Here is a 24,500-nt window from a genome sequence, read left to right as displayed (position 1 = left end):
GCTGTTTTTTTCCATCTCAATATATTGGCATCTAATAGATGCTCAGTAAGTCTTGAATGAATGGATATTTCTCACTCCCCTTCAATCCACTTTGCGTTCAACAACTAGATTAGATCATGGACCTCCCCTAATCAAAATTCTACAGTGGTTTCCTGTTGCACTTAGAACAAACCCCAGACTCCTCCCTGTGGGTCTTGCCAACTCCCAGACCTCCCCCACTCACAGCCACACAGAGCTCCTCCTCCTCCAAGACACCAAGCTGATGCTGCCCCAGGGCTCTTGCACTCGCTGTCGCTGTGACCGGCAGCACTTTCCCCAGATCCTCCCACGGCTGGCGCCCTCTCTGCCTTTGGGTCTCAGCTCAATTCCTGGCTCCTCAGAGACCTTCCCGATGACCCCATTTACAGACGCCCCTGCCCCAAGTTTCTCCCTATCCCAAACCCCTTTGCTCCTCCTCCGAGCACTTCTATCTGAGCCTATCTTGTTTATTTGTTTCTTATCTGTCTCTCTCTGCCAGAATATAATTCCATGAGAATAAGGATCTGGTTTTTTTTTGCTTCTCAATACCCAGAGTAGGTTAAATAGTGGCCCCTAAACAGATATGTCCAAGTCCTAATCCCTGGAACCTGTGAATGAGACTTTATTTGGAAAAGGGGTCTTTGCAGATGTAATTAAGGAATTCAAGATGAGGCACCTGGAGAAACCGACCCCGCTGACACCTTGAGCTCAGGCTTCTGCCTCCGGAATCGCGAGAGAATGCGTTTCCATTGCCGTAAGCCACCAAGCGTGCGGTCACCTGTTACGGCAGACACAGGGAACTGCTACAGAACCCTCTGCTCTGATTTATAATATACACAGTAGATCCTCAATAACAGAGGCTGAATCCATGAACGAACGAACGTACGGATGACCAGTATTCTGAATCCTGCCAAGCGCCTGGCAGGGCCCCTGGTGCACACTTGGGCCTGAGCGTTTGGCAGCCGGGGGCCGCCCACATCTCACCCCCAGACCCACACTCAGCCCCGGCTCTCACCAGCCACCAGTTGTAGGTGTCTTCCTCCAGGAGCGCGTTCTTGGCCGTCAGCAGCGGCTGCAGGGACCGGTTGAACCTCTCATCGAACCAGGCGGACACCCCACGCTGTCCGATGCAGCGGGCACAGGTGCAGGGCCTGTGGGGGTAATTCACGAGCCTCCTGAAGTTCTCCGAGAGCTCGAGGACCATCTGCTTGGGGAACCACGTGGTGGCCACCATGGTGTGGGAGTAGTTTAGGAAGAAGGAGGTGAGGAAGATGAAGAGGATGAGGAACGTGAGCGCTTTGAGAGTCCTTTTCCTCATGGTCGCCATTTCTGCTTGCCTGATGGGGGGCCTCCCAGGGATGGGCTGGAGGAAATCACGCCTAATTGAGGAGGAACTTCCAAGAAAGATCCCAGAGACGGAGGATCGACTGCAAGGCAAGGCGGGGACCCCCAGGGAGCCTCAAAGCCTCCTATGGCCACTGCTGCTGGGCAACGGCCACCTGGCTGTGCCCGACATCACCCGTGATACTCAAAGGCTAAGTGGACCACTTGTGGCGGGGTGCCTCTGCTGGCATATAATTTGTCTTTTCAGGAAATAAAGCGGCCTGCTTCGTCAGCAATCCTTAAACAGCCGATAATGTCTCCTGATGAAGCTTTAATCGAAGCTTGATAACAGTGATTTCCTTTCCCATCCAGGGGGGTTGAGGGGTAATTAATCCTTGTTGACAGTCCAGGGTCCCTCGGAGGTGAGGGTCTCGAAGGAAGGGTCGTGGTACAGGACAGGGGCAAGCTGTCTTTGTCACCGCCCTCCAGAGAAGATGGTGTGTGACAATCCTTAATTAGAACGTGGTCTTGCCCATGCTGTCACCAGAGATGGGGCGATGAAGCAGCCGGCTTGACAAAGGCACTGAGGGTTGTCTGTCATCTGCACAGAAAAGGAGGAAGAAAACAGGATGAACTTCTATTACTTTTTTATAAAAACCATTTCCCTCTCTCCACTTCCTCCCATCATCTTCCGTTCTGTTGTCAAGCCAATGTGGCAGGTGGCTAAGGACAATTTTTTACCCTTTTGAGCCTCAGCGTGTGCATGTGTACAGTGGGGTGGGATGTTAACGCCTATTCTTCAAGGTTGCTAAGAGACATGGAAGGTGGCCCACCCATCTTTCCTGCATCCAGAACCTAGTACATTTAAGAATCAGACCTAAGTTTGTGAAATGAGTTAATAATGCACGTACAGTGCCAGGTACATAGAGATTGCCAAGTACATGCTATTTTCTCTCTCCTTCACTCTCTCTCTCTCAGATCCTAAAGTTGAACCACAACCAAAATGGTATGCTTAGGGGGTGGCCCTGGCTTCCACCTGGCCCAGGTTCAAGTACTGGTTTACCAGTTGTATGGCTTTGGGAAAGTTATTCAACCTTCGTGGCCCTCAGTTTTCCCTTCTGTAAAGTGGGATAATAATAGCTCCACTTACAGAATGGTTATGAAGATAAGACAAAACGCTATATGCTGGGACTTCCCTGGCGGCGCAGTGGATGAGAATCTGCCTGCCAGTGCAGGGGACACAGGTTCGAGCCCTGGTCCAGGAAGATCCCACATGCCGCAGACCAACTAAGCCCGTGCGCCACAACTACTGAGCCTGCGCTCTAGAGCCCACATGCCACAACTACTGAGCCCACGTGCTACAACTACTGAAGCTCGCACGCCTAGAGCCCGTGCTCCACAGCAAGAGAAGCCACCGCAATGAGAATCATGTGCACCACAACGAAGAGTAGCCCCTGCTCGCCGCAACTAGAGAAAGCCCGCGTGCAGCAACGAAGACCCAATGCAGCCAAAAATTAATTAATTAATTTTTTTAAATGCTATATGCTGAGTTTCTGGTATTCACTAAGTAACTGCTAAACTTTCATTTTCCATTTTCAATGTACGAATGAATATTCTTGGATGAGCCACTAAGAGGCAAACAGGATGGTGCATTCATACATGTCTATTTCCTCAGATGACTGACAAAGTATACCGTCAGCTAGATGGGGGTTTCCCAGGTTGTCCTAAGAAGAAACGGAGATTCAAAGAGATTAAATGACTTTCCCAAGGTCATGGGGAAAGTAAAAAGCAGGATCTGAATCCAGATCCACAACCCTCTCACTCCATGCGCCTGGAGGGGCCAGGGTACCAGAAACAGGGGCAGGAGCTCTGCCCTGGACGGGACACCCTGTCTGTTAACTGGGCTCCAGATGACCATAGTTGGAGGGATACAGAGAAAGCTGGGAGTTATTTAATCAAAGAAAGCAAACCAGGACTTCTCAAATGCTTGTAACGCAAGTTCCCACACCTCACTGACTTTCCGGGCTTCTGCAGAGTGCAGCTGTGGTCACACCTCTGCACTTGAACATGATTCCCTTTGGTACTTGCCTGGAATGTGCTCCTATCTCTGTTTGTCTGATCAATTCCTTCCCCATCCTCAACGTGTAGACTATCAACAAGCAGGATATACTTTTTCCAGGAAAGCGACAGTGGAAGGGAGATTGATTACCTTTTTGGTAGAAAGAGGGGCAGCTCAAAAATCAGATTAAATCCACAGTGCCTTCCTGGAGACAGCCAGGGCTCAAGAGGTGTTGCTTCCACTGCTTCCTCAACACCTCAGCCTGGGTGGCAACGTCTCTCCACTTGCCTACCGCTCCACTTTCTACTTGTCGTGACAACGTGACTTGTATGTAGAACCTAACGGTGTCCAGAGCTGTCCCTTCCAGCTGTCCCCTGCTTCTCCATCAAGCACCAGCTCTGTCATCTGAGTTAGATTAACCTGCTTATCCTCAAGGGCGGGCTCTGGTTTAACTTGGCAGGCAGAGGGTTCCCACCCCTCCTACCGCAGTAATTGGTCCAGGGATGGATATGTAGCCTAATTCATCTGGAGTGAAACTCCTGACTTTTTGCACTGGTAGGGAAAGAAACGTTCTTTTGCTCTGGCCAGTTTGCTGTTTGGATGTGAGGTCAGGGTCGCACTGGACATTTTGCTAGCTCACTGGAAGAGGAGAACAGTGTTGAATCCCCAGTCAATCCAGCCCTGCAGCCCACCCTGTGACTTTTCAGGGGCATGAGAGAATAAATCCCCTTTATTGTGCAAAGCAGATTGTAACTTGAAGCAACATGACTGACCCACAGGTCACAGTTGCTCCTGCCTCTGGGCACCTACCCAGACTGTCCCCACCGTCTGGAAAATCCACCCCACCCCACCTGGCTCTGATTCATTCTTCAGGGCTCAGCTGGCACTGATCCTGGAGGGACGCCTGCCCACTGCTGGCCTGAGTAGGGGCCTCTCTTGGCATCCATAGCATCCTGGCTCCACTCTGCCTGTGCTGCGTACTTAATCTGTCTCCTCCCTGAGCTGGGAGCTCCAGGAGGATAGAAACTCAGTCCCACTCATTGTCGTGGCCCTGAAACCGGGAACACACATGGCACAAAGGAATGCAGAGGTGAATGAAGGGAAAGAGCCACCAGCTCAGAGTGGAGATCTGAGCAAGAAAGCACAGACTAAGAGTCGGAAGATTCTGATTCTCATCAGGTTGCACGACCCATTTGCTGTGTGACTGTGAACAAGTTACCTACCCTCTCGGAACCATCCCTTCAACAGGAACATGGGGCTGACAACACAGATTCTGCCCACTTCTCGAGGCTACTAAGCAAGCAAGATCTGTCCATTCACGTGATTCACTCGCTGCATATTTGCTGGGGCCCGGAGCTGTGCCAGGCTCTGGGCTGGGTGGTGGGGGACCCGTCATGAAAGATTCTAAGGTGGGAGCTTCCCAGGCATCTGCAAGGCCCCAGTGCCTTTGGGAGAAAGGAGGCTGGTGTCCTTGGATCAGAGAGGAGCATGTATGTGGCATGTATGCGGGTGGGTTCGAGGGTGTGTGGGACTCAGAAGCCGTGATCAAGACTAAGTTTCTCTGAGGGACATGGAGACCCACTGGAGGGTCTAAGCAGAGGACTCATATGGTCTCATTACATTTGTCTTTGTCATGAGCAGGGCCCATGATGCTCTTATTGACACTGTATCCTGATGCCAAGGGCAGAGACAAGTTCACTGAAATAGATGATTACTGAACCATGTTGATCGAATAAAATTCTGAAGGAGAGGTTAGGTTCCCTACAACGTCCCAGCTCCACGAGAGATATTAGTGCTCTACACTGACGCTGGCGGAGGCCGGGGGAAGGTGTGGTGAGAGTTGGGACAGAGGGCAAGGCTGAGCTGCCAAGGTACAGACCGTGACCCCCTCCTCCCATCCAGCCGGGACGTCCTGGTAGCTGCATCTCTGAGGCCAGGGTGCTTGTTCTGAACCCACCGACCAGCAGACACTTCCAGGCTGGTATCAGTTAGCACTTTTGAAAGCCCTGGAAAAAAACTGCAGTGGAAAAGCAAGAACAGCCCTCCACCTTCCCCCCAGCCCCAGGGAAGAAAGGAGGAATGCGTGACTTTCTGTACGCTGTGATGTGAGGCAGCTTGCTACACACGGGGAGCGCCAGCCCTGGCTCCCAGAGATGGAACTGGGGCCAGTACACCATGGGCCACAGATCTCCGCGTGCCAAGAGTGCGGCCAGGGACGGAGGCTGGCCAAGCCTCCCAAAACATAGAGGACGAGGAGAGGGAGGGGGGAGGAGGACACAGCTGCCTGTCCTGTCTGCAGGGAGACAGTCATCTCACGGCCACAGACGGGAGTTCTGGGAGAGGCACAGAGGACGTGGATGTGATGGTCTAACGGGGTCACTGAAAAAAGCTGACACAAGTTGGTGCCCTTTCAAGAACTCAGAAAGTAAGGATCCCCCAAAGGAGGCTCCCTAATGAAGATACCCGCCCCCGTACCCCGTCAATAAGGAGAGGGCAGCAATTACCAGCCACTGAGAGAAGAGTTGTTTCCAATACTTGGAAAACCAAATGAACGGACAGTATGGGTTTGTGAATGTTTATTTAATGCCTGCTGAACTGCACAGTAGTTCTCACAAGGCTGGGATGCCCTCCTAGCTCTCTGCATAGTCTCCTGCCCTATGACTGTTGGTGAAATGACAGAGTGAACGCTAGGTTGTCGGTAATATCAGCACTTCTAATAAAGAGCTGCCGTGACCGTCCTCCACGGGATCCTCACGTCATCTGGGTGAAATGAGCCATCATGCTTATTTCCCTGAAAGGAGAAACTGAGGTTCAGAGAAGGCAAGTGACTTGTCCAAGGTCACACAGTGAGATGATGGCAAAGCCAGCACTTTGCTTCAGGCTCCTGCCTCCTCCTGGGCTGTCCTCTGTAGACACAGCTAAGTGTTCTACTTCATCAGGACTTGCTCTCATGTTCATTTCCTTTCTTGTCATTTCTTTGGGTTTGTAACCTGTCATCTTTTCAGCTTCCTGAGATGGATACTACCTTGTCCATCCTCTCTTCTGCTGTGTCTAATCTGTTTAAATTATATACTATATTCATTTCAGGTGTATTTTTCAGTTCTAGAATTTCCATCTGAGTAATTTTTTTAAATAAGTTCTAGTTTTCAGGTGAAAATCTGCACCTTGTCATCTATCTTCCTCCAATGATCCATCACAGTTATTTAAAGACCGTCTAACCCTCATGACATTTGGAGGAGATGTGGGTCTATTTCTGTTGTCTATTTTCTCTCTTTATGTCTCTTTGGTCATTTGGCTCTGTCTCCTGGCATGCCTGGCAATGGTGGATACTGCATGTGCTGGAAGTGTAGCAGTTAAGGATAAGGCTGTCCTTATTCAGGGAGGAATTTGTGTTCTCCTGGAGCTAGGTAGAGCATGGGCACATTACCTTGTTCCAACCGGTGACCAGGATGATTGGGGCCGCACTTTGTCTTCACGATGACTAGTTACTTCTGGCTTGCCCTTACTTACAGGGCATAGCCCTTCGTAAAGGAAAGCTAGGATGCCTACCAAGAGACCTCTTCCTTGCACGTTCTCACTTCCAATTTCTGTCTCCCCTACACTGTGAGATTGTCAAAAGCTCAGTCTAGCTTTTCAACCTCTCAGCTGCTGTTTCCAGCTTGTTTCCTTAGGCTCTGGTCCCACGCAACTTAAATTCCAGTAAATGCCTTGAAAGGAAAAAGAGGTGTGGAGTAATGGCTCTCTGCCTGTGGTTTCTGTTGCTCTAGGTTCTTGGCCCCTTAATTTTAGCTGACTTGGTAGTCCTGCACTACATTCTTATTTCATTTCTTTACTATTATTTTTTATTTCCAGCCTCGTGAGACTGCTCAACACTGAGCTGCTTCTCTCCGTCTGTCCTCTGGAGCTTCCCACGAGCCAGTGCATCCCTTGGGCAGACAGGCGGCAGGAAGCATCAGGCTCACCCCCGATCATTTCTCTCCTTCCAGGGGTCTTCGTCCCTCAAGTCCTGGCTGCCTGGTTGCTCTCTAAAACCTTCGAAGAGTTGAATTTCTATCTTATCCAGCTCTTATAGTCCTTGGTGGGATAAGTGGTCTGACACAAGCTTCAGGCACAGCCAGAAGTGGAAGGCATGGAATCTTTTCTCTGCCACTCTGTGTGCTTGGCGTGGCGTCCTGCCCATGATGAGGGCTTGGTGAACCTGGAGAAGGCGGAGGGGCAGAGAGTCCCCAGAGGTGCCAGGGCAAAGCTCCTCGTACCAGCTGAGTGAGCACACGGTGGGAGGGAAGGAAACAAACCAACAAGCAGAGGCTTGCAGCTGCAGCCTCTCATCTGCCACCACGTCCCTGTCCCCAAAGAGGCCCAGCCCCATCTGCTTTCACTTTGCTTCCTCATACACCAGCTTTGGGACACACAGCGAGGGTGACCTGCCGGCTCAACCGTCCTGAGCACACGAGGAGCGGCTGTGGGGAATTAGCGTCTGTGAACCTGCTGATCACTGAAAAATGGATCCCACCACGTCCTGGCCTTTGGGGTCCTGGCTGGCTTTACGTGGAGGCACAGGGGGGCGTGAAATCAGAACTGACTGGTGAAGGGCCCCCAAACCTTCCATCAGAGAAGAACAACTCTGGGGGAGTGGCCAAGATGGTGGAGTAGGAAGACCTTAAGTTCACCTCCTCCCGTGGGCTGCATAAAATTACAACTATTTACAGAATAACTGTTGATGAGAAAGACCAGAATCTAGCAGAAAAGATCTTCTACAACTAAAGACATAAAGAAGGAACCACAGTGAGATGGGTAGGTGGGGCAGACTTACGTTATATGCAGGACCTCAGGTGGGCAACCCACAAACGGGAGGGTTATTACAGCTGCAGAGATCCTCCCCAAGGAGTGAGGGGTCTGAGCCCACACTGGCCTCCCCAGCCTGGGGGTCCTGAACCAGGAAGATGAGCCCTCAAAACATCTGGCTTTGAAGGCCAGCAGGGCTTGCTTTGGGGAGAGCCAGAGGACTGTGGAAAATAGAGCCTCCGCTCTCGAAGGGCACATACAAAACCTCATACGCTCCGGGACCCAGGGCAGAAGCAGTAACTTGAAAGGAGCCTGGGTCAGACCCTAATGCTGATCTTGGAGAGGCTCCCGGAGAGGCAGGAGGCAACTGGAGCTCACCCTGGGGACACAGACACTAGAGACAGCCTTTTGGGAAGCTCGTTCTACCATGAGGACACTGGTGCTGGCAGTGCCGTTTTGGAATCCTCTCTATAGCTTATTAGCACCAGGACCCAGCCCTGCTCAACAGTCTTTGGGCACCAGTACTGGGATGCCTCCAGCCAAACAACTAACGGGGCAAGGTCACAGCCCCACCCACCAGCAGGCCAACACACTAACTCTGAGACCCCCAGGGCCCTGCAGCCAGAGACCCTGGAACTCAGCTCTGCCCATCAGCAAACTGACACTAGCCCCAGGAGGCCTTGGGCCCCAGCCCAGCCCACCAGCAGGCCAACACCAGACCCAGGAACCTTCCTCCCACCCACTACCGGGCCCCAGCCCTGCCCACCAGTAGGCAGGCTAACACCAGCTCCAAGACACTTTAGACACCTCAGCTAGCTGCCCTGGGATCCAGCCCCATTTACCAGCTGGCTGACACCAGCTTTGGGACACCCTGGCCCCTGAAGCTAGCCATGTCAGGATCTGACCCTGGCCACAGCAGGACAACACTAGATCCAGGAACCTCGGACCTGTAACCACTCACCCTGGAACCCAGCTCCATCTACCAGTGGGCCAGCACTAGCCCTGGGGTCCCCTAGGGACCCACGGCTAGGTGCCTCATTACCCAACCACTCCCACCAGCGGCTGGCACATTCCATACAATGCAGGGCCTGGCAATCCCCAGGACTGGGGGCCAGCCACACCTACCAGGCCACCCACAGTAGTCAGCCTGCCACAATAGAAAGACCCACACAGCCCACATAGAGGGCACTCCTAGAACATATAGCTCTGGTGATGAGAGGGGAGTGTGCTGCTGGGACCCATAGGATGTCTCCTACAAATGGCCACTTTTCCAAGCTCAGGAAGAACAACCAACCTACCAAATAGATAGAAATAAAATTAGCACATTAGGCAAAATGAGGCAGCAGAGGAATATATTCCAAACAAAGGAACAAGACAAAACCCCAGAAGACGAACTAAGTGAAGCAGAGATAAACAATCTACCTGATAAAAAGTTCTGGGTAATGATCATAAAGATGGTCAAAGAACTTGAGAGAAGATTGGATGTACAAAGTGAGCCTTTAGAAGTTTTTAACAAAGAGAAAGAAAACATAAAGAAGAACCAAACAGAGATGAAGATACAATAACTGATTAAAAAAAAAAACACTAGAAGGAATCAACTGTAGATTAGATTATACGGAGGAAAGGATCAGCACGCTGGAAGATGGAGTTGTGGAGATCACTGAAGCCGAACAGGAATAATAACAAATATATATGCTGCCTACAAGGGACTCACTTCAGATCTAAAGGCACACACACTGAAAGTGAGGGGATGAAGGAAGGTATTCCATGCAAGTGGAAATGAAAAGAAAGCCAGGTTTGCAATACTTACATCAGACAAACTAATCTTTAAAATAAAGAATGTAATGAGACAAAGAAGGACATTACATAATGATCAATGAATCAATCCAAGAAGAAGATATATCAATTGTAAATATATATGCGCCAAAATCGGCATACCTAAATACACAAAACAAATATTAACAAAAATAAAGGAAGAAATTGTAATAGTAATAGAAATCTAATGAATAAAATCAGAAATGAAAAAGAAGTTACAACCAACACAACAAAAATACAAGGGATCGTAAGAGATTACTATGTATAATGATACACCAATAAAACAGACAACCTAGAAGAATTGGATAAATTCTTAGAAATGTTCCATCTCCCAAGACTAAATCAGGAATAAATATAAAATATGAAGAGACCAATTACCAGTAATGAAGTTGAATCAGTAATAAAACAAACAAACAAAATAAAACCTCCCAACAATCAAAAGTCCAGGATCAGATTGCTTCACAGATAAACTCTACCAAACATTTTGAAAAGAGTTAACACCCTTCCTTCTCAAACTATACCAAAATATTGCACAGGAAGGAACACTTCTGAGCTCATTCTATGAGGCCAGCACAATACCAAAACCAGACAAAGATATCACACACAAAAATATTACAGGCCAAATATCACGGATGAACATAGATGTAAAAATCCTCGGGACTTCCCTGGTGGCCCAGTGGTTAAGAATCCACCTCCAATGCAGGGGACACGGGTTCAAGCCCTGGTCTGGGAAGATCCCACATGCCGCGGAGCAACTAAGCCCGTGCGCCACAACTACTGAGCCTGCGCTCTAGAGCCTGTGAGCCACAACTACTGAAGCCCGTGCGCCACAACTACTGAAGCCCATGCGCCTAGAGCCCAAGCTCCACAGCAAGAGAAGCCACCGCAATGAGAAGCCCACGTACCGCAATGAAGAGTAGCCCCCGCTCACTGCAACTAGAGAAAGCCCATACACAGCAACAAAGACCCAACACAGCTGAAAATAAATAAATAAACAAATTAATTTTAAAAATCCTCAACAAAATATTAGTAAACAATTCAACAATACATTAAAAACATATACCATGATCAAGTGAGATTTCTCCCAAAAATGGAAGAATAGTTCAATATCCACAAATCAATCAATATAATACATGACATTAGCAAATTGAAGAATACAAATCACATGATCATCTCAATAGATGCAGAAAAAGCTTTTGACAAAATTGAACATCCATTTATGATAAAAACTCTCAACAAAGTGGGTATAGAGAGAACATATCTCAATATAATAAACACCATATATGACAAGCCCACAGCTAACACCATACTCAATGGTGAAAAGATAAAAGCATTTCCTCTAAGATCAGGAAAAATACAAGGATGCCCACTATCACCACTTTTATTCAACATAGTACTGGAAGTCTTAGCCACAGCACTCAGACAAGAAAAAGAAAAAAAATAATAAAAGGAATAAAAATTCCTTTATTAGGAAGGAAGAAGTAAAACTGTCACTGTTTGCAGAGGACATGATACTATACATAGAAAATTCTAAAGACACCTCCAAAAACCTAAATCAATTCATCAATGAATTCAGTAAAGTTGCAGGATACAAAATTAATGTACAGAAATCTGTTCCATTTCTATACACTAACAGCAAACTATCAGAAATAGAAATTAAGAAAACAATCTCACTTACAATTACTTCAAAAAGAATAAAATACCTACGTATAAATCTAACTAAGGAGGTAAAAGACCCATACTTGAAATTATCAATGAAACAAAAAGACTGCCTACTGAATGAGAGAAGATATTTACAAATGATACAGCTGATAAGAGATTAATATCCAAAACACACAAAGAACTCATACAACTCAACATCAAAAACATATAACCCAATTTAAAAATGGGCAGAAACCTGAATATACATTCTTCCAACAAAGACATACAGATGGCTGACAGGCACATGAAAAAATGCCTAACATCACTAGTCATCAGGGAAATGCAAATCAAAACCACAATGTTATCACCTCATGCTTGTCAGAAAAGCTATTATCAAAAAAGTATCACAGGGCTTCCTTGGTGGCACAGTGGTTGGGAATCCGCCTGCCAATGCAGGGGACACGGGTTCGAGCCCTGGTCCGGGAGGATCCCACATGCCACGGAGCAACTAAGCGCGTGAGCCACAACTACTGAGCCTGCGCTCTAGAGCCCATGCGCCACAACTACTGAGCCTACACGCCACAACTACTGAAGCCTGCGCACCTAGAGCCCGTGCTCCGTAACAAGAGAAGCCACTGCAGTAAGAAGCCCGCGCACCACAACGAAGAGTAGCCCCCGCTCACCGCAACTAGAGAAAGCCCACGCAGCAACGAAAACCAATGCATCCAAAAATAAATAACTAAAATAGATAAATTTTTTTTAAAAAGTATCACAAATAACAAGTGTTGGTGAGGATGTGGAGAAAAGGGAACCATTGTGCATTGTTAGTGAGAATGTAAATTGGTGCAATCACTATCGAAAATAATATGGAGATTCCTAAAAAAACTTAAAATAGAACTACCATACCATCCAGCAATTCCACTTCTGGGTATTTATCCAAAGAAAACAAAAACATTAATTACAAAATATATACGCACCCCTATGTTCACTGCAGCATTATTTACAACAGCCAAGATACGGAAGCAATCTGAGTGCCCATCAATAGATGAGTGGATAAAGAAGATGTGTATAAATAACTCTGCCATAAAGCAGCTTTGCAATAGCATGGGTGGACATAGAGGGTATCATGCTTAGTGAAGTTAGACAGAGAAAGACAAATACTGTATGGTATCGATTACATGTGGAATCTAAAAAACAACAAATGAACAAACATAAAACAGAAATAGTCACAGACACAGAGAGCAAACAGGTGGTTGCCAGAGGGTAGGGGAGTGAGGGAAGAAAGAAATAGGGAAAGCAGATTAAGAGGTACAAACTTCCAGTTGCAAAATAAATGAGTCAGGGGAAAGAAAATATACAGTGCGGGGAATACAGTCAATAACTCTGTAATATCTTGGTATGGTGACATATCATAACTAGAATTATTCTGGCGATCCCTTTGAAATGTATAGAAATATGGAATCACTATGTTGTGTAATAGGAACTAACATAGTGTTGTAGGTCAATTATAGTTCACAGACAAACAAACCAACTCACAGAAAAAGAGATCAGATTTGTGGTTACCAGTTCCCACTCCTTCCACCCTCTCTGGTAGGAGAAGTGGGAACAGGATGAAGGCAGTCAAAAGGTACAAACTTCCGGTTATAAGATAAAGAAGTGCTAAGGATGTGATGTACCACATGATAAAGATAATGAACACTGTTGTGTGTTACATAGGAAAGTTGTGAAGAGAGCAAACCCTAAGCGTTTTCACCACAAGAAACTTTTTTTTCTACTTCTTTTATTTTGTATCTATATGAGATGTTGGATGTTCACTAAACCTACTGTGGTCATCATTTCATGATGTATGTTAAGTCTAATCATTATGCTGTACACCTTAAACAGTGCTGTATGTCAATTATATCTCAATAAAACTGGAAGAAAAAAACTCCAAAGAGCTCCAAATGACCAATAAAACATAAATTAAAAAAAGAAGAACAATCTTTCCTGCACTGTTCTGCAGCCCCTGGTCATTGGACACTAGGAATCCATCTATTCTGGTTCTGTGCCAGTGGATCATGGCCAATGGTTGTTGGAATAAAAGATGGCCCAGACATACCTGGGTTCAAATCCCAACTCTTCCCATTCCCAGTTTTGTTCTCATGGGCAAAGCACTGCATCTCTCTAATACTCGGTTTCTGAATCCACAAAGTGGGACTAATAATGCCCAAATGGAGGGTTGCTGTAGGATAAAAATTATTTGCACAAAAGTGACCAGCTTGGTTTCGGGACACAGAGAGGGTACATTATAAATGTCAGTTCTCTTCCCTCCCTAAGTTTCAGGCTCCTCATTTGTAAAAAGCCCAACAGAGTCCCTGGCTTGCCCTACTGACAGGGTTACATAAAAGACCAAACAAAATCAGGCATGAACGAACAAACCGGGGGAATTATGAAAATTATGATTCCGACTCGCTTCATTAGTTGCTTCCGTTCCTCAAGGGACGGGACAACCAGTGCTTCATTGCTCTCTGCTCTACCTCTGAGAACCTGCAGGGAAGGGGGTCCCAAAGCAGTCAATGGGCTAGAGGCATAAGGGGTATCTGTAATTCACATGGCCCAGATTCTCTCTTCAAAGGGTTAATTCTCAGTGCATCAACCCCTGTGCCTGTGAGGGCTTTTGGGGCATCCTGATTCCTTCTGCTTGCAGGGTCCCCCTGCTGGTTAGTGTCTATGGGACTGGGGATTCTTTCCTCCCTCTGTGCTCTCGGCCCTGTGCCGCAGGGGCTGGATGTCCAGAAACTACATTTCCCAGCTTCCGCTGACCGGAGGGCTCTGGAGGCAGTTGAGAATCGGCCAATAAGAGAAGGATAACCACTGTGGGTTGTCCTCCCTCCCGCAGGGGCGGAGGCAGCTGTGTGGCCTGAGCATTGGACCCAGGCCCTCTGCCTCCCTCTACCCCCTAGTCTGCAGGGCAGCCTCAGATTCTGTGCTGGCTTCCTGTGGCTTCCTGGCCTCTGGGCCCCAGCCTGCAGCATCAGGACCAATATGCACCCCCATCACCTTTCCAACAACTTTGTAAGCACCAGATCCCCTGAACCAAATCCTTTTGCATGAAGCCTCTGCCTCAGTGAAGCGTCATCCATCACGTGGGGATAAGGTAGTGTCCACCTCACAGGGTTGGGCCAAGAAAAGACTCGAGTCAGTGCAGGTAAAGCTCATAGGTCTGTGCCTGGCACACAGCGAGTGCTCCCTGAATATTAGGTTTGATTACTGGCATTCCTCCTGTGGTTTCCTGCAGGGAACGTCAACTAACACTCCCACCTGCCCCCTCTCATTTCTGCCCCACTTCATTTAACAGATGTGGAGGCTGAGCTCAGAAAGGGGAAGTGACTCATCCAGTGACACACAGCAAAGTCCAGAGCTCAGAGGGGAACCAGGCTCCCAACTGCAAGACGGGCTTGGCCCCTTATAAGGAACCGGCTGTTTTCACGCAGCTGCCCTAGCGTGGCTGTTTCTACACCTCCCAGGGCAAGAGCTCAGAGGGTGTCATGGGCCATCAGGGGTTGAGGTGGAGAGGTCAGAGGTCAGGAGTTAGTCTGGCTGCTGCAGCCAGGGGCGGGGCCCTGCGGGAAAATCCTAAAAGCACCGAGCCCTTCGCGGTGTAACCCAGGGGCATTACAGGAGCTGCCTGAGCTTCAAGTGCCTATTGTATAAAATGGGGTTAAAAACCATCCCTGCCTCTGAGGGGGCCGCACGGGGCATGAATTAATCTATTATCAGGGGCCACCTTCCATTCATGGAGGGTCTCTCCTTGCAGACCCTGTTTCAACCACGGTACTGGACAGTCACACGGCACTGGTACCAGCTCCATCTTTCAGAGGCGGGAACAGAGGCCCACAGCTGTCAGTCGACTTGCCCAGGGAGCTGGGATTCTGGGCAAGGGAAAGCCCAGCGCGTGGTGGCCCAGCCCTGAGCCCTGCGACGTCTGAGCTGAGAGACACGGACAGCGACAATCTCCCCTCCATGGTGGCAGCCGGAGCACTGAACAGGGTTTGCGTGCGGCCAGTTCAGGGCCTGGCAGGCGGCGGACGCGAACCCTCCCTTCCCGGTTTTGTTTTCTCCCTGGTCAGCTCCTCCGGCCCATCCCCACCCTCTGAGTCACACACGAAATCGGCAGCCAGGCTCCCCTGGCCCGTCCTGGACCAGCTCCTGTGCCACCTCCTGCCCCCGCTCACGAAGGACCAGTCTTGGCTGCAGCCAGACCCAGGTCCCTCCAGAAAACATGATCCAAGAGAAGCCCGGCCTGGTGCGGTGAGGCCTGAGACACGGCCCCAGCCAGGGAGAGGCAAACAGGCTATGACAGAAAGTAACACAGAAATCCTGCCTGACTTTCCAGCCCACCGGCTTGCCCTACGGATTTCACACACTGAAGGCCAAGACGTCAGCTCTTGCCTAGTCTCCGGCCTGCAGGTCTGCCATCCAGATTTTGACTTTGCAAGCCCCACCAGTGCCTGAGCCGATTCCTAAAAATTCATCTCTGCATATACACATACAGCTATTGTACTGGTTCTGTTTCCCCTGGAGAACCAGATGATACGGCCTCCTTCAGTGCGACAGAGGATCGAGCATGGGATGAGCTGGAGGGCATCCCGAGAAAGCGGTAGTGGCCGGAGGACTGCAGGATGGGCCGGCAACTAGGCAGAGAGGGCAAGGGCCCCCAGGCAAAGGAACCTGCAGGTGCAAAGGCCTGTCAGGAGAGCAGGTGAGTCCGAAGGAACTGAAAGAGAGAAGGTCAAGTCAAGCAGAAACCCAGAGAGGAAGATGCAGGATGGGGCTGGGGGCGGGCGGCAAGGTCGGGCAGCCCCCTAGGGGAAGCCACGGGAAGCCCCTGCAGGGTTTGAAGCCGTGGGGTCTCCTGATCAGGCTCAGGGAGGTCCAGACTTGCCTAAGTCACACCAGTTGGAGGAAAACCAGGAGTGACAGCACAGCACCTCCCGCAGTGCCGCCCCTGTCCCTGCCCTGCCTGCCAGGGAGGGCCGAATGTGTGCAGCCAGGCCTTCCGGGGTCTCGGGAGGTGAGCCGGGCACCTTGGCTTCCCTTGCAGATGGTCCCTCCACCTCTCACACCCTGCTCTGTGCCCAAGGGCTGCACGCACGCGTTCCCACACTGGCTGGCTCCCTGTGGGCTTTAGGCCATGGGGACGCAAAAAGGAGACTGGAGGAAGAAAGGGGGCTGAGGTCAGGTGCTTAGGGCCCTGGCCCCCTCCCTGGGGGGCAGCCAGGACCTGATGGCCTCTGACTCCTGTCAAGCGGCCCTCTCCACGCAATGGCTCTGTTTGGGGGTCTTTGTCCTTGTCCTCTTGCCTCTTTAGCCCCAAGGTTAGAAACACCCCAGTGTATTCACTCCCAGGGACCACACTGTCCTGGTGTTTCCCTATCCCAGACCACGCCCTTGAGAATCACCCTGGCATTAACCTGCCCTCGGGGGCCCACTCTGAGTGCCCCATCTGCATCCTGCAAGCAGTACCGCCTGGAGGTTTGGCCCACAGGAAGCCCTGCCTCCCCACCACTCCTCTCCCCAGAGAAACAAGCTGCTCTCTTAGAACAGCCCTGGCAGCTCAGAGGATGTGCAGGAAGAGCTGGCACAGGCCAGCTGGATCCCCCTGTGTCCCGGCTCCCCTCCCTCCTCCTGCGCTTTCTGGAATGCTCCCAACCCTGCTGCTCCCAACGCTGCCCGGGACTCACCCATCGGGAGGCCTCCTTGTCCTCCTCATGCCATTGAGACAGCCCAGGGCAGGGACAGAACTGGGGGCAGGGAGGCTCCCTGTGGGCACCACTCAAGTTCCAGGCTCACCACATTCCAGTTCCCACTAGTGGGTGTGCTAACAAGCCCCGCCTCCAGGCTCCCTGGGCACACCCACCAGCCACCTCCCAACACTGCCTCCCACTGGATCGCAGGGGAATCACAGGGCAAGGCCCCTTTAGCCCTTGGCCACTCTGGGCAATGACTGGAGCTTGAACCCCACCCACTCCTGAGCCCCGTTCTGTGACCGTTTCACCTGCTCTCTCCCACTTGTCAACTCTCTGACTTCTGCTGGACTTAAATATCCAGATATCAGAGAGAATCCTCATTGTTTTTCCTGCGGACTAAGGCCCCTAGAACATCTCTAACCAGGTCTGGTGGCCACTGGTAGTGTCTCCTTCGTCCTGTCTCTGGATTGATTAGGCAGCTGCCACCGTCTCCCCATTTATCCATGCAATCTGCCCATCTGGCAGTGTCAGTATCTGACTCTTTATGTGCCGGACACCTGGCAAGTCACCCAGAGGATCTCCGGGGCAGGTACCCTTCAAAGCTATGTAGCTTCTTAGGGACCAGCCAGGATGGGAACGAGACAGTTGCAGGTAGTGTAGGGAAGGTAGTGTTACCTTACAGAGAGGGAGCTGGGGTCACACGACTACCAAGGGCTGGGGTGGATTCCCAGGCCTGTTCTTCAGTGCCAGCCTGCCTGGCTTCTCACCTGGGCACGCGAGGACCCCTGTAACACCTCACTGAGCACACCGGCCATGCCTCTCGTCACCGCTAGATGGTGAAGCCAGCCTGGGCCGCTCCAGGATCGTGCGCATGGCAGTTCGTACATGTAACTGTCTGCTCGTGAGGGACCAGCATTTCCAAGGAGGGAATGCCAAGGGCCCCAGGGATGCGGAAGTGGCATGTTGGTGATAACCGAAGGGAGAAGGGAGACAACCTCTGTGGAGGAGGTGGCCATGGAGCCGGGCTTTGAACACAGGGGGCCTCTGGCACTGATGGAGGAGAACGGAGAGGGTGGGGTAAATCAGGCAGCTCCCAAAAAGTGCATGGTGCAGGCAGCGGTGATGGGGGCACTGGGCACAGTTATGGAAAACAGGGTGCCTTTAGGAATGACTTTGGTGGGCAGGGGCCTGGTCATGGAAGTCTTAAGAAATATGGACTTTGGGATGAAGGCAAGGGGGAGCCAATGATGGTTTGTGAGCAGCAGACAGTAGTGACACAATTAGCATATGGAGTCTGGACTGGAGAGGGTGCACACAACGCCCCCTAGAGCCTGGAGGGCAGCCCTGCCTCCGTCTTGGCGCCTTGGGAAGCCTGTGTGGGAGGGCTGTTTCCCCACTCCTGCACTAACTTGACTGTTTGCCCATTTCCCCCACATCCAAGAAGTGCGGCAGGTTGGGAGAACCCTCTCCAGGGCTTGCAAATCCTCCTCTCCTCACCCTAGTACCTCTTGCCTGCTCCTTTGCTGGAGAGCTGGAGGAGAAAGCAGAGGTTCCCGGAAGCACAAGCAGTGCTTCAGAGCAGGTGCTTTGGAGAAGCGCCCCCGAGAAACATGATTAACCAGGATTAGGGTCATATGAGAAAGAGCTGGGTAAACTTTCATATTGTGAGCTGCACAAAAGGAATTTAAATCTGCAAATCTTCTTATGTGTGTAGACTGAAGGGTGCTCAATTCGGAGTCCAAAGACATCTGCACAACATCCGAAGCGTGTAACGTGGTCAGGAATTTGAGGAGTTGCCCTGTGTAGGCAGCACATCCTGGAGGACACTGGTCCCCAGAAGAAAGAGGGAGTTCCCTGATTTGGGTGGCAGAGAAGTCACGACAAAGGAAAGACGATTGGGAACTCTGAATCCCCACCCCAGGCCCTGCCTCCTCGGGGGTTGGCCCCTGACTCCAAAGAGCTTTGCAGAAGTAAGTGGCTGGAGTCCTGACTGGTCTTAAAGAGATAACTTCCTCCCAGGCCCCCTAACTTCAGGGGGAGATTTGCACTCTAATGATTAACAAGGGGCTTCCAGAAGGCTCCTGAAGGGGTTGGGGGTCGATCTCTGGTGATGCCCAGAACGGGGATGCGGACTGCTCGATAAACCCAGCAGCCAGAGTGGCGAGGATCCCGGCACCCCCCGCCCCCCGTGTTCTGGGATGGGCGGGGACCCCAGACAAGCACGTGTCTGGCACAAACCATCCGTGGAAAACAAGGGTGAGAGGGGTATCATGGTATCCAGTGGGGCCGCTGGGATAAAACTGCCCTGGCCCAGGGGACCTCCCTGGCGGTCCAGTGGTTACGACTTTGCCTCCAGTGCAGGGGGTGTGGGTTCGATCCCTGGTCAGGGAGCTAAGATCCCACATGCCCCACGGGCAAAAACCACATAAAACAGAAGCAATACTGTAACAAATTCAATAAAGACTTTTAAAATGGTCCACATCAAAAAAAAAAATAAAAACTGCCCGGGCCCAGCTTCCCTCCCCATCCCCCCAGCCAAGCCCCACTCGGGAGGAAAGGAAGGGCAGCTCAGCCCATTCAACCCCACAGCACTCGGGGTCCAAGCCACCTGCGTGCGGCCCCCTCCCGAGCCCGGAACTTGGGAGACCAAAGGAGGGAGACCTTGCCCCCTTGACAAGGGATGATGCAGCAGTCCAGTGGGAGGACCGAGAAGGGTGCCTGGAACAGATATACGAGGATGGTGTCGTGGGGGCCAGGGAGCTTCCAGGGCAGCTGAGACCAGGAAGCCGCGGAAAGCCTGGGGCAGGAAGTTTGAGAGAACACGGGCCAGCCTGGGGCAGCAGAACCCCAGCGAGCAGGGCAAGAGCAGAGGCCAGGGATGACCTGGCACACAGTGGGAGGATGTGGCAGATGTCCCCAGAGCCCGGCGTAGCTGAGGGGGGCAGGAGGTCTCAGAGCCACAGAAGAGAGGGAGATCCCCGGGTTGCTGTCTCTCCGTTTGCACCCACAGCTGGAGAGTCTTGGAGAAATCTGTGCTAATGTGTGTCGGGGATCTGTCCCTAACATCTACGACCATGCACCGGGCACAGAGCTGGGCGCTTCTCCCAGGGCCTAAGGGGGTGAGGCTGCCTCTGTCATAGCCAAGGCTGAGGGCACTTGTGCAAGGGAGCGCAGCCAGGGATGGACCTGAGATTCAACCCAGGGTCAAAGCTGCACTGCAGCCGCTGTGCCTACTGGGAGGCCCTGCCCTGCAGGTATTTGTATCTTATTCCCAGTTGGGAGATGTTAGGGACTGGGCAACACCCAGCTGACCCTCTCCCGCTGCTGGAGCTTCGGCCCCTCGGTCTCCCTTCTCACATCTGTAACTAACGAATATCATCTCATAAGTGCTCATAAGTGCTCATCATCCAAGCACTTATTTGACCAAAGGGGCTCAGGCAGGTTAAAGGACCTGCTCACGGTCACCCATCGGGGCAAGCAGTGGATGGAGACAGACAACTCAGGCCAGCATCCGTTTCCTGTGGGGGAAGTGGAAAGAGGACGGGCGGGCTGCAGTTCCAAAGCCTGATTAGCTGTGTGACGTTGGACGAGCCACCTGACCACACTGAGCCATACCCAGCCCTTGTGTGCAAAACTGAAACAGTAAAAATCCATGCCTTAGGAGTCCTAAAGGAACGGAATGAGACAAGGACAAGCTTTGGCCTCCATACAGGCCAGTAGCCTATCTGATCCCCCCTCTATATTAATCTGATTAAGAGCAGACGTATCCTGTGCCCTGACTGTGGGCTGAGGGCAGCTCTTAGAGCTGGTCTAAGAGCTTTATTCCTGCAAACTTGTTGAATCTATTAATACACCCATTTTACAGATGAAAAAATGGAGGCTCAGGGAGGTTAAGCCATTTGGCCCAGGGTCGTACATTTTGTAAGAGCGACACTAAAAGGTGATCCAAGCCATCTGGACCCAAGTGCCTGGGCTCTGCACCAAAGTGCCCTGCAGCCTGACCTGCTGTCACAGTTGGAGTCCTGGCTGGAGCCCAACACCTCCCCTGTGGGCGCATCCATGCCAACTGAACCCCACTCAGGACTATTCCCACCCCCACCCCTCCCCGCAAAGTGCTCACAGCCGCTACTTATCCTCTATGCAATGGAAGAGGCAAGTCAAGCAGGAGAGAGGGAAAGAGCGAGCTACGCTGACCCCCAGATGGCGAATGCCCCCCTTGTGGTCAGGTGTGCCCTGGGGAAGGAGCCGTTTTGCCCCAGTTCCCGAGAGCTGTGGGCAGGAGACTGCAGGGTTTGTCCCCTGCTGCCCATCAAAGGGCCTCCCACTTGGGGAACACAGCACTTTCAAAACCTCTCATTCTGCCTAATTTGCTTTAAAACACACAGGCGTCCTTTCATCTTCTCCTAAAAATGCCATGGTGAGCGGTGGGCTTTGAAGAGGCTGGCTGCTTTCCTGGGGTCTCAGAGGCTGGCCAGGGTGGCAAGTCCAGGCGTGTCTCAGGGTCTGGCGGAGCACACCTGACACCAGTCAGGGTCTCCACCTGAGAGTCCCAGCGCTTCTATTTTGCCAGCTAGGTGACCTCGCCCAGCCACGGGACGGTATCCCGGGTTGACACGGGGACCGCTGGAGCTTGTGGGAGGGACATGGGTGGGGGTAACTACAGCTCTCTCCAGATGTACAGCACGGGGTGGGAGTGAGGGACGATGAAATCAAATTCATATTTTACGGCAACTCAAGAAAAATTTAAACACAAGTTTTCTTTGCCCATTTGGACCTCCTCCTTCCCTTTAGTGTGTGCTGTGCATCTGCATCCAGACCTCCTTAGAAGATAACATTCCTCCTTAATCTCACAGAGGGTCACAATTCCTTAGGAGATAACCTTTCCTCTTAATCTGGTAAGGGGTCACGATGACCCATGACCCATTACTTGCTTTGGATGTGTAGATCTGGATTGTGTAAACTGCCCATAATACGTCATTTGATGTCCAACCCTTTGTCTCAAAAACTTGTATAACTGTGCTCTGACCTTTAACGGGAGGAACAGTCCTCAGAGCTTTCTGAAAGACTGTCTCCTGGGTTATAATCCTCAGGTTAGCTCGAATAAGATTTTCCATTTCTTTCTTAGATGGACAATTGATTAGTTTTTTTCATCCATAGGAACAAGATCTGAAGAGGGGCTTCCCCAGCTGTTTTCTCTGGCTCTATTCTTTTGCCCTCTGGGAACCTGACCCTTTTCACCTTCACATCCTTCCCTCTCCCAGTGAATGACCAACATCTTTATCAAGGAACATACTGGCAGGTGAATTCTACATGGGTGTCTGCGTGTGTGCTGTGAACTAGAGCTGCACATCAAACAGTTTCCATCTCAGTAAAGAAAATGAATAATCTGAAACCTAGAAGGCTGAATTATTAGAATGAGTTTGCGTCCTCATATTAATGCAAATAATAAGTACATGGTCTTCAAATTCAACTTATGTTCATGAGGCCTCCACAATACGCCCAGATGCTAATTTCCTTCCTATTTTATGGGCAGATAAGCAGGCTTAGAGAATAAGTGCCTTCTGATAAGCCATGACCTGGAATTGGTCCCAAGAACCTTCACTCCCTTTTGTTTCCTGAGCTCAGCCTCTGAAAGCACTGACTGAGCTAAACTCGTCCCTAAAATTTAGAAGAATTCACCCTGAGCTCAGGCTCCAGGCATGAAAGGAGTGGGGTCTCTCCCACCTTACACCAGTCTCTCATCTCTGACCCAGTACTCTCCTGTCTTCTGCCAGCATCCCTGAAACACTAACAAGCTAGCTTATTAGCTTGTTAGTGGAATAAAATCAAACCCCAGACCTTACACCCATGCTTTTCTACTTTCCGTATCTTAAAGTATTTTGTTATCAACCAAACGTCCTTGTTGATGGAGTGGCTTTCTGTCTCCTGTCCCCTCCCAGCTGGTGAATTTCACGTCTCCAACATCACCTTCCCCCGAATTTCCCTGGTTCCCTCTCCCCCTTTTCCCCAGAATTCATATGAGACTGGGATGTATTGGATGGAACGGACCGGAAGAAAATTTGATTTGATTAAAGCAAAGAGAGACATTAACTTTAGTTAGTAATCATAGAACGTGTTTCGCCAATGAATTTGGAGCAGACATTGTGGAAAACAGAAAATGTAGAGAAGTGAAAGTTTCTGAACATTTATATTTTTGTGACTTTGAGAGCGAACTCAGTCATGGAGTCTCTAGAGTTTGACCAAATGTAGAAAACGGTCAGGTTGAGCCTGAACTGCCCTTGAGAGCACAGACTGTGTCTTATTTAGTTCTGTGTCTCTGGCGCTGTGCCCTTGGCCCTGGCCCCTCATGGGGTCCTGTTAATGGGCAGATGGACAGGTGGATAGCCCAATGATGCCGATGGGCTTGCTGGTCAACCACCAGGCTCCCTGCTCCTTGGGGAGGAAGCAGGGAGGGCTGAACCTCATGGTACATGAGCTTTCTGACCCTTTCTCATGGGAAACTTTCAAGGAACTCACGGTAACCAGGCAGAACTGCTTTCTGATTATTATTTTTCCAGTTGAATGAGATTAAGTTCACGGAAGACTTAATAAGTCCTTTTGGGCCCTGAGGAAAGATACATATTCCTTTGCTCCCGGAAATGAGTTTCTGGCTCTGCAGACCCAGGTCTCAGATCAGGGGGAGGTGAGGACTATTTGAAGCCCTTACATGAATGCCTGAGGCAGGACGGCCAAGGTCGTGCCCCCTTCATTGGGCCCCTCCCTGCTGAGAGCCCCATGTCTACAGAATCAAAGGGAAGCTGCTGAAACTCTCTGTCCCTGGGCCTGACTGCTGCCTGCTTTCAGGCAGAGGCTTGTGGCATTTCAGGATCGCAGAGGGTCGTAGGGAGCATCACACATTTCTGCTTTTTTTTTTTTTTCCAGGTGCAGAAACTAAGGCTCCGGGGCAGGGAGGGGAGAGGACGTGACTTGTCCAAGGTTGTAAACGAGAATGTGGTGGCAGCAAGATTCGAAGCTGGGGTCCCTCACTCCCAAAGCACGTCCCTTCTGTCACACCTGGCCCATGAGCTGCTCCAGCAAGAGCTAGACAAGCATCAGTACCAACACAGATGCAGAGCAAACGGAGCCCCAGA

General features: G+C 50.6%; 1 protein-coding gene across 2 annotated transcripts in view; it reads right to left on the bottom strand.

Moving 5' to 3' along the window:
• The window catches only part of ST3GAL1 (ST3 beta-galactoside alpha-2,3-sialyltransferase 1), an 87,805-nt gene that overhangs the window by 15,225 nt on the left and 48,080 nt on the right, over nucleotides 1-24,500 (bottom strand). For both annotated transcript variants that reach the window (XM_057532221.1, XM_007188906.2), the window contains one exon: nucleotides 1,034-1,942. In XM_057532221.1, coding sequence (XP_057388204.1) covers nucleotides 1,034-1,345 — 312 coding nt within the window. In that variant the 5' untranslated portion in view covers nucleotides 1,346-1,942. The remainder of the gene's footprint in view (nucleotides 1-1,033; nucleotides 1,943-24,500) is intronic.

Source organism: Balaenoptera acutorostrata, chromosome 17 (assembly GCF_949987535.1).
Source record: "Balaenoptera acutorostrata chromosome 17, mBalAcu1.1, whole genome shotgun sequence".
Classification (NCBI taxonomy): Eukaryota; Metazoa; Chordata; class Mammalia; order Artiodactyla; family Balaenopteridae; genus Balaenoptera; species Balaenoptera acutorostrata.
The sequence above is the reverse complement of the archived record's forward strand: the minus strand, read 5'-3'. Positions and strand labels throughout refer to the sequence as shown.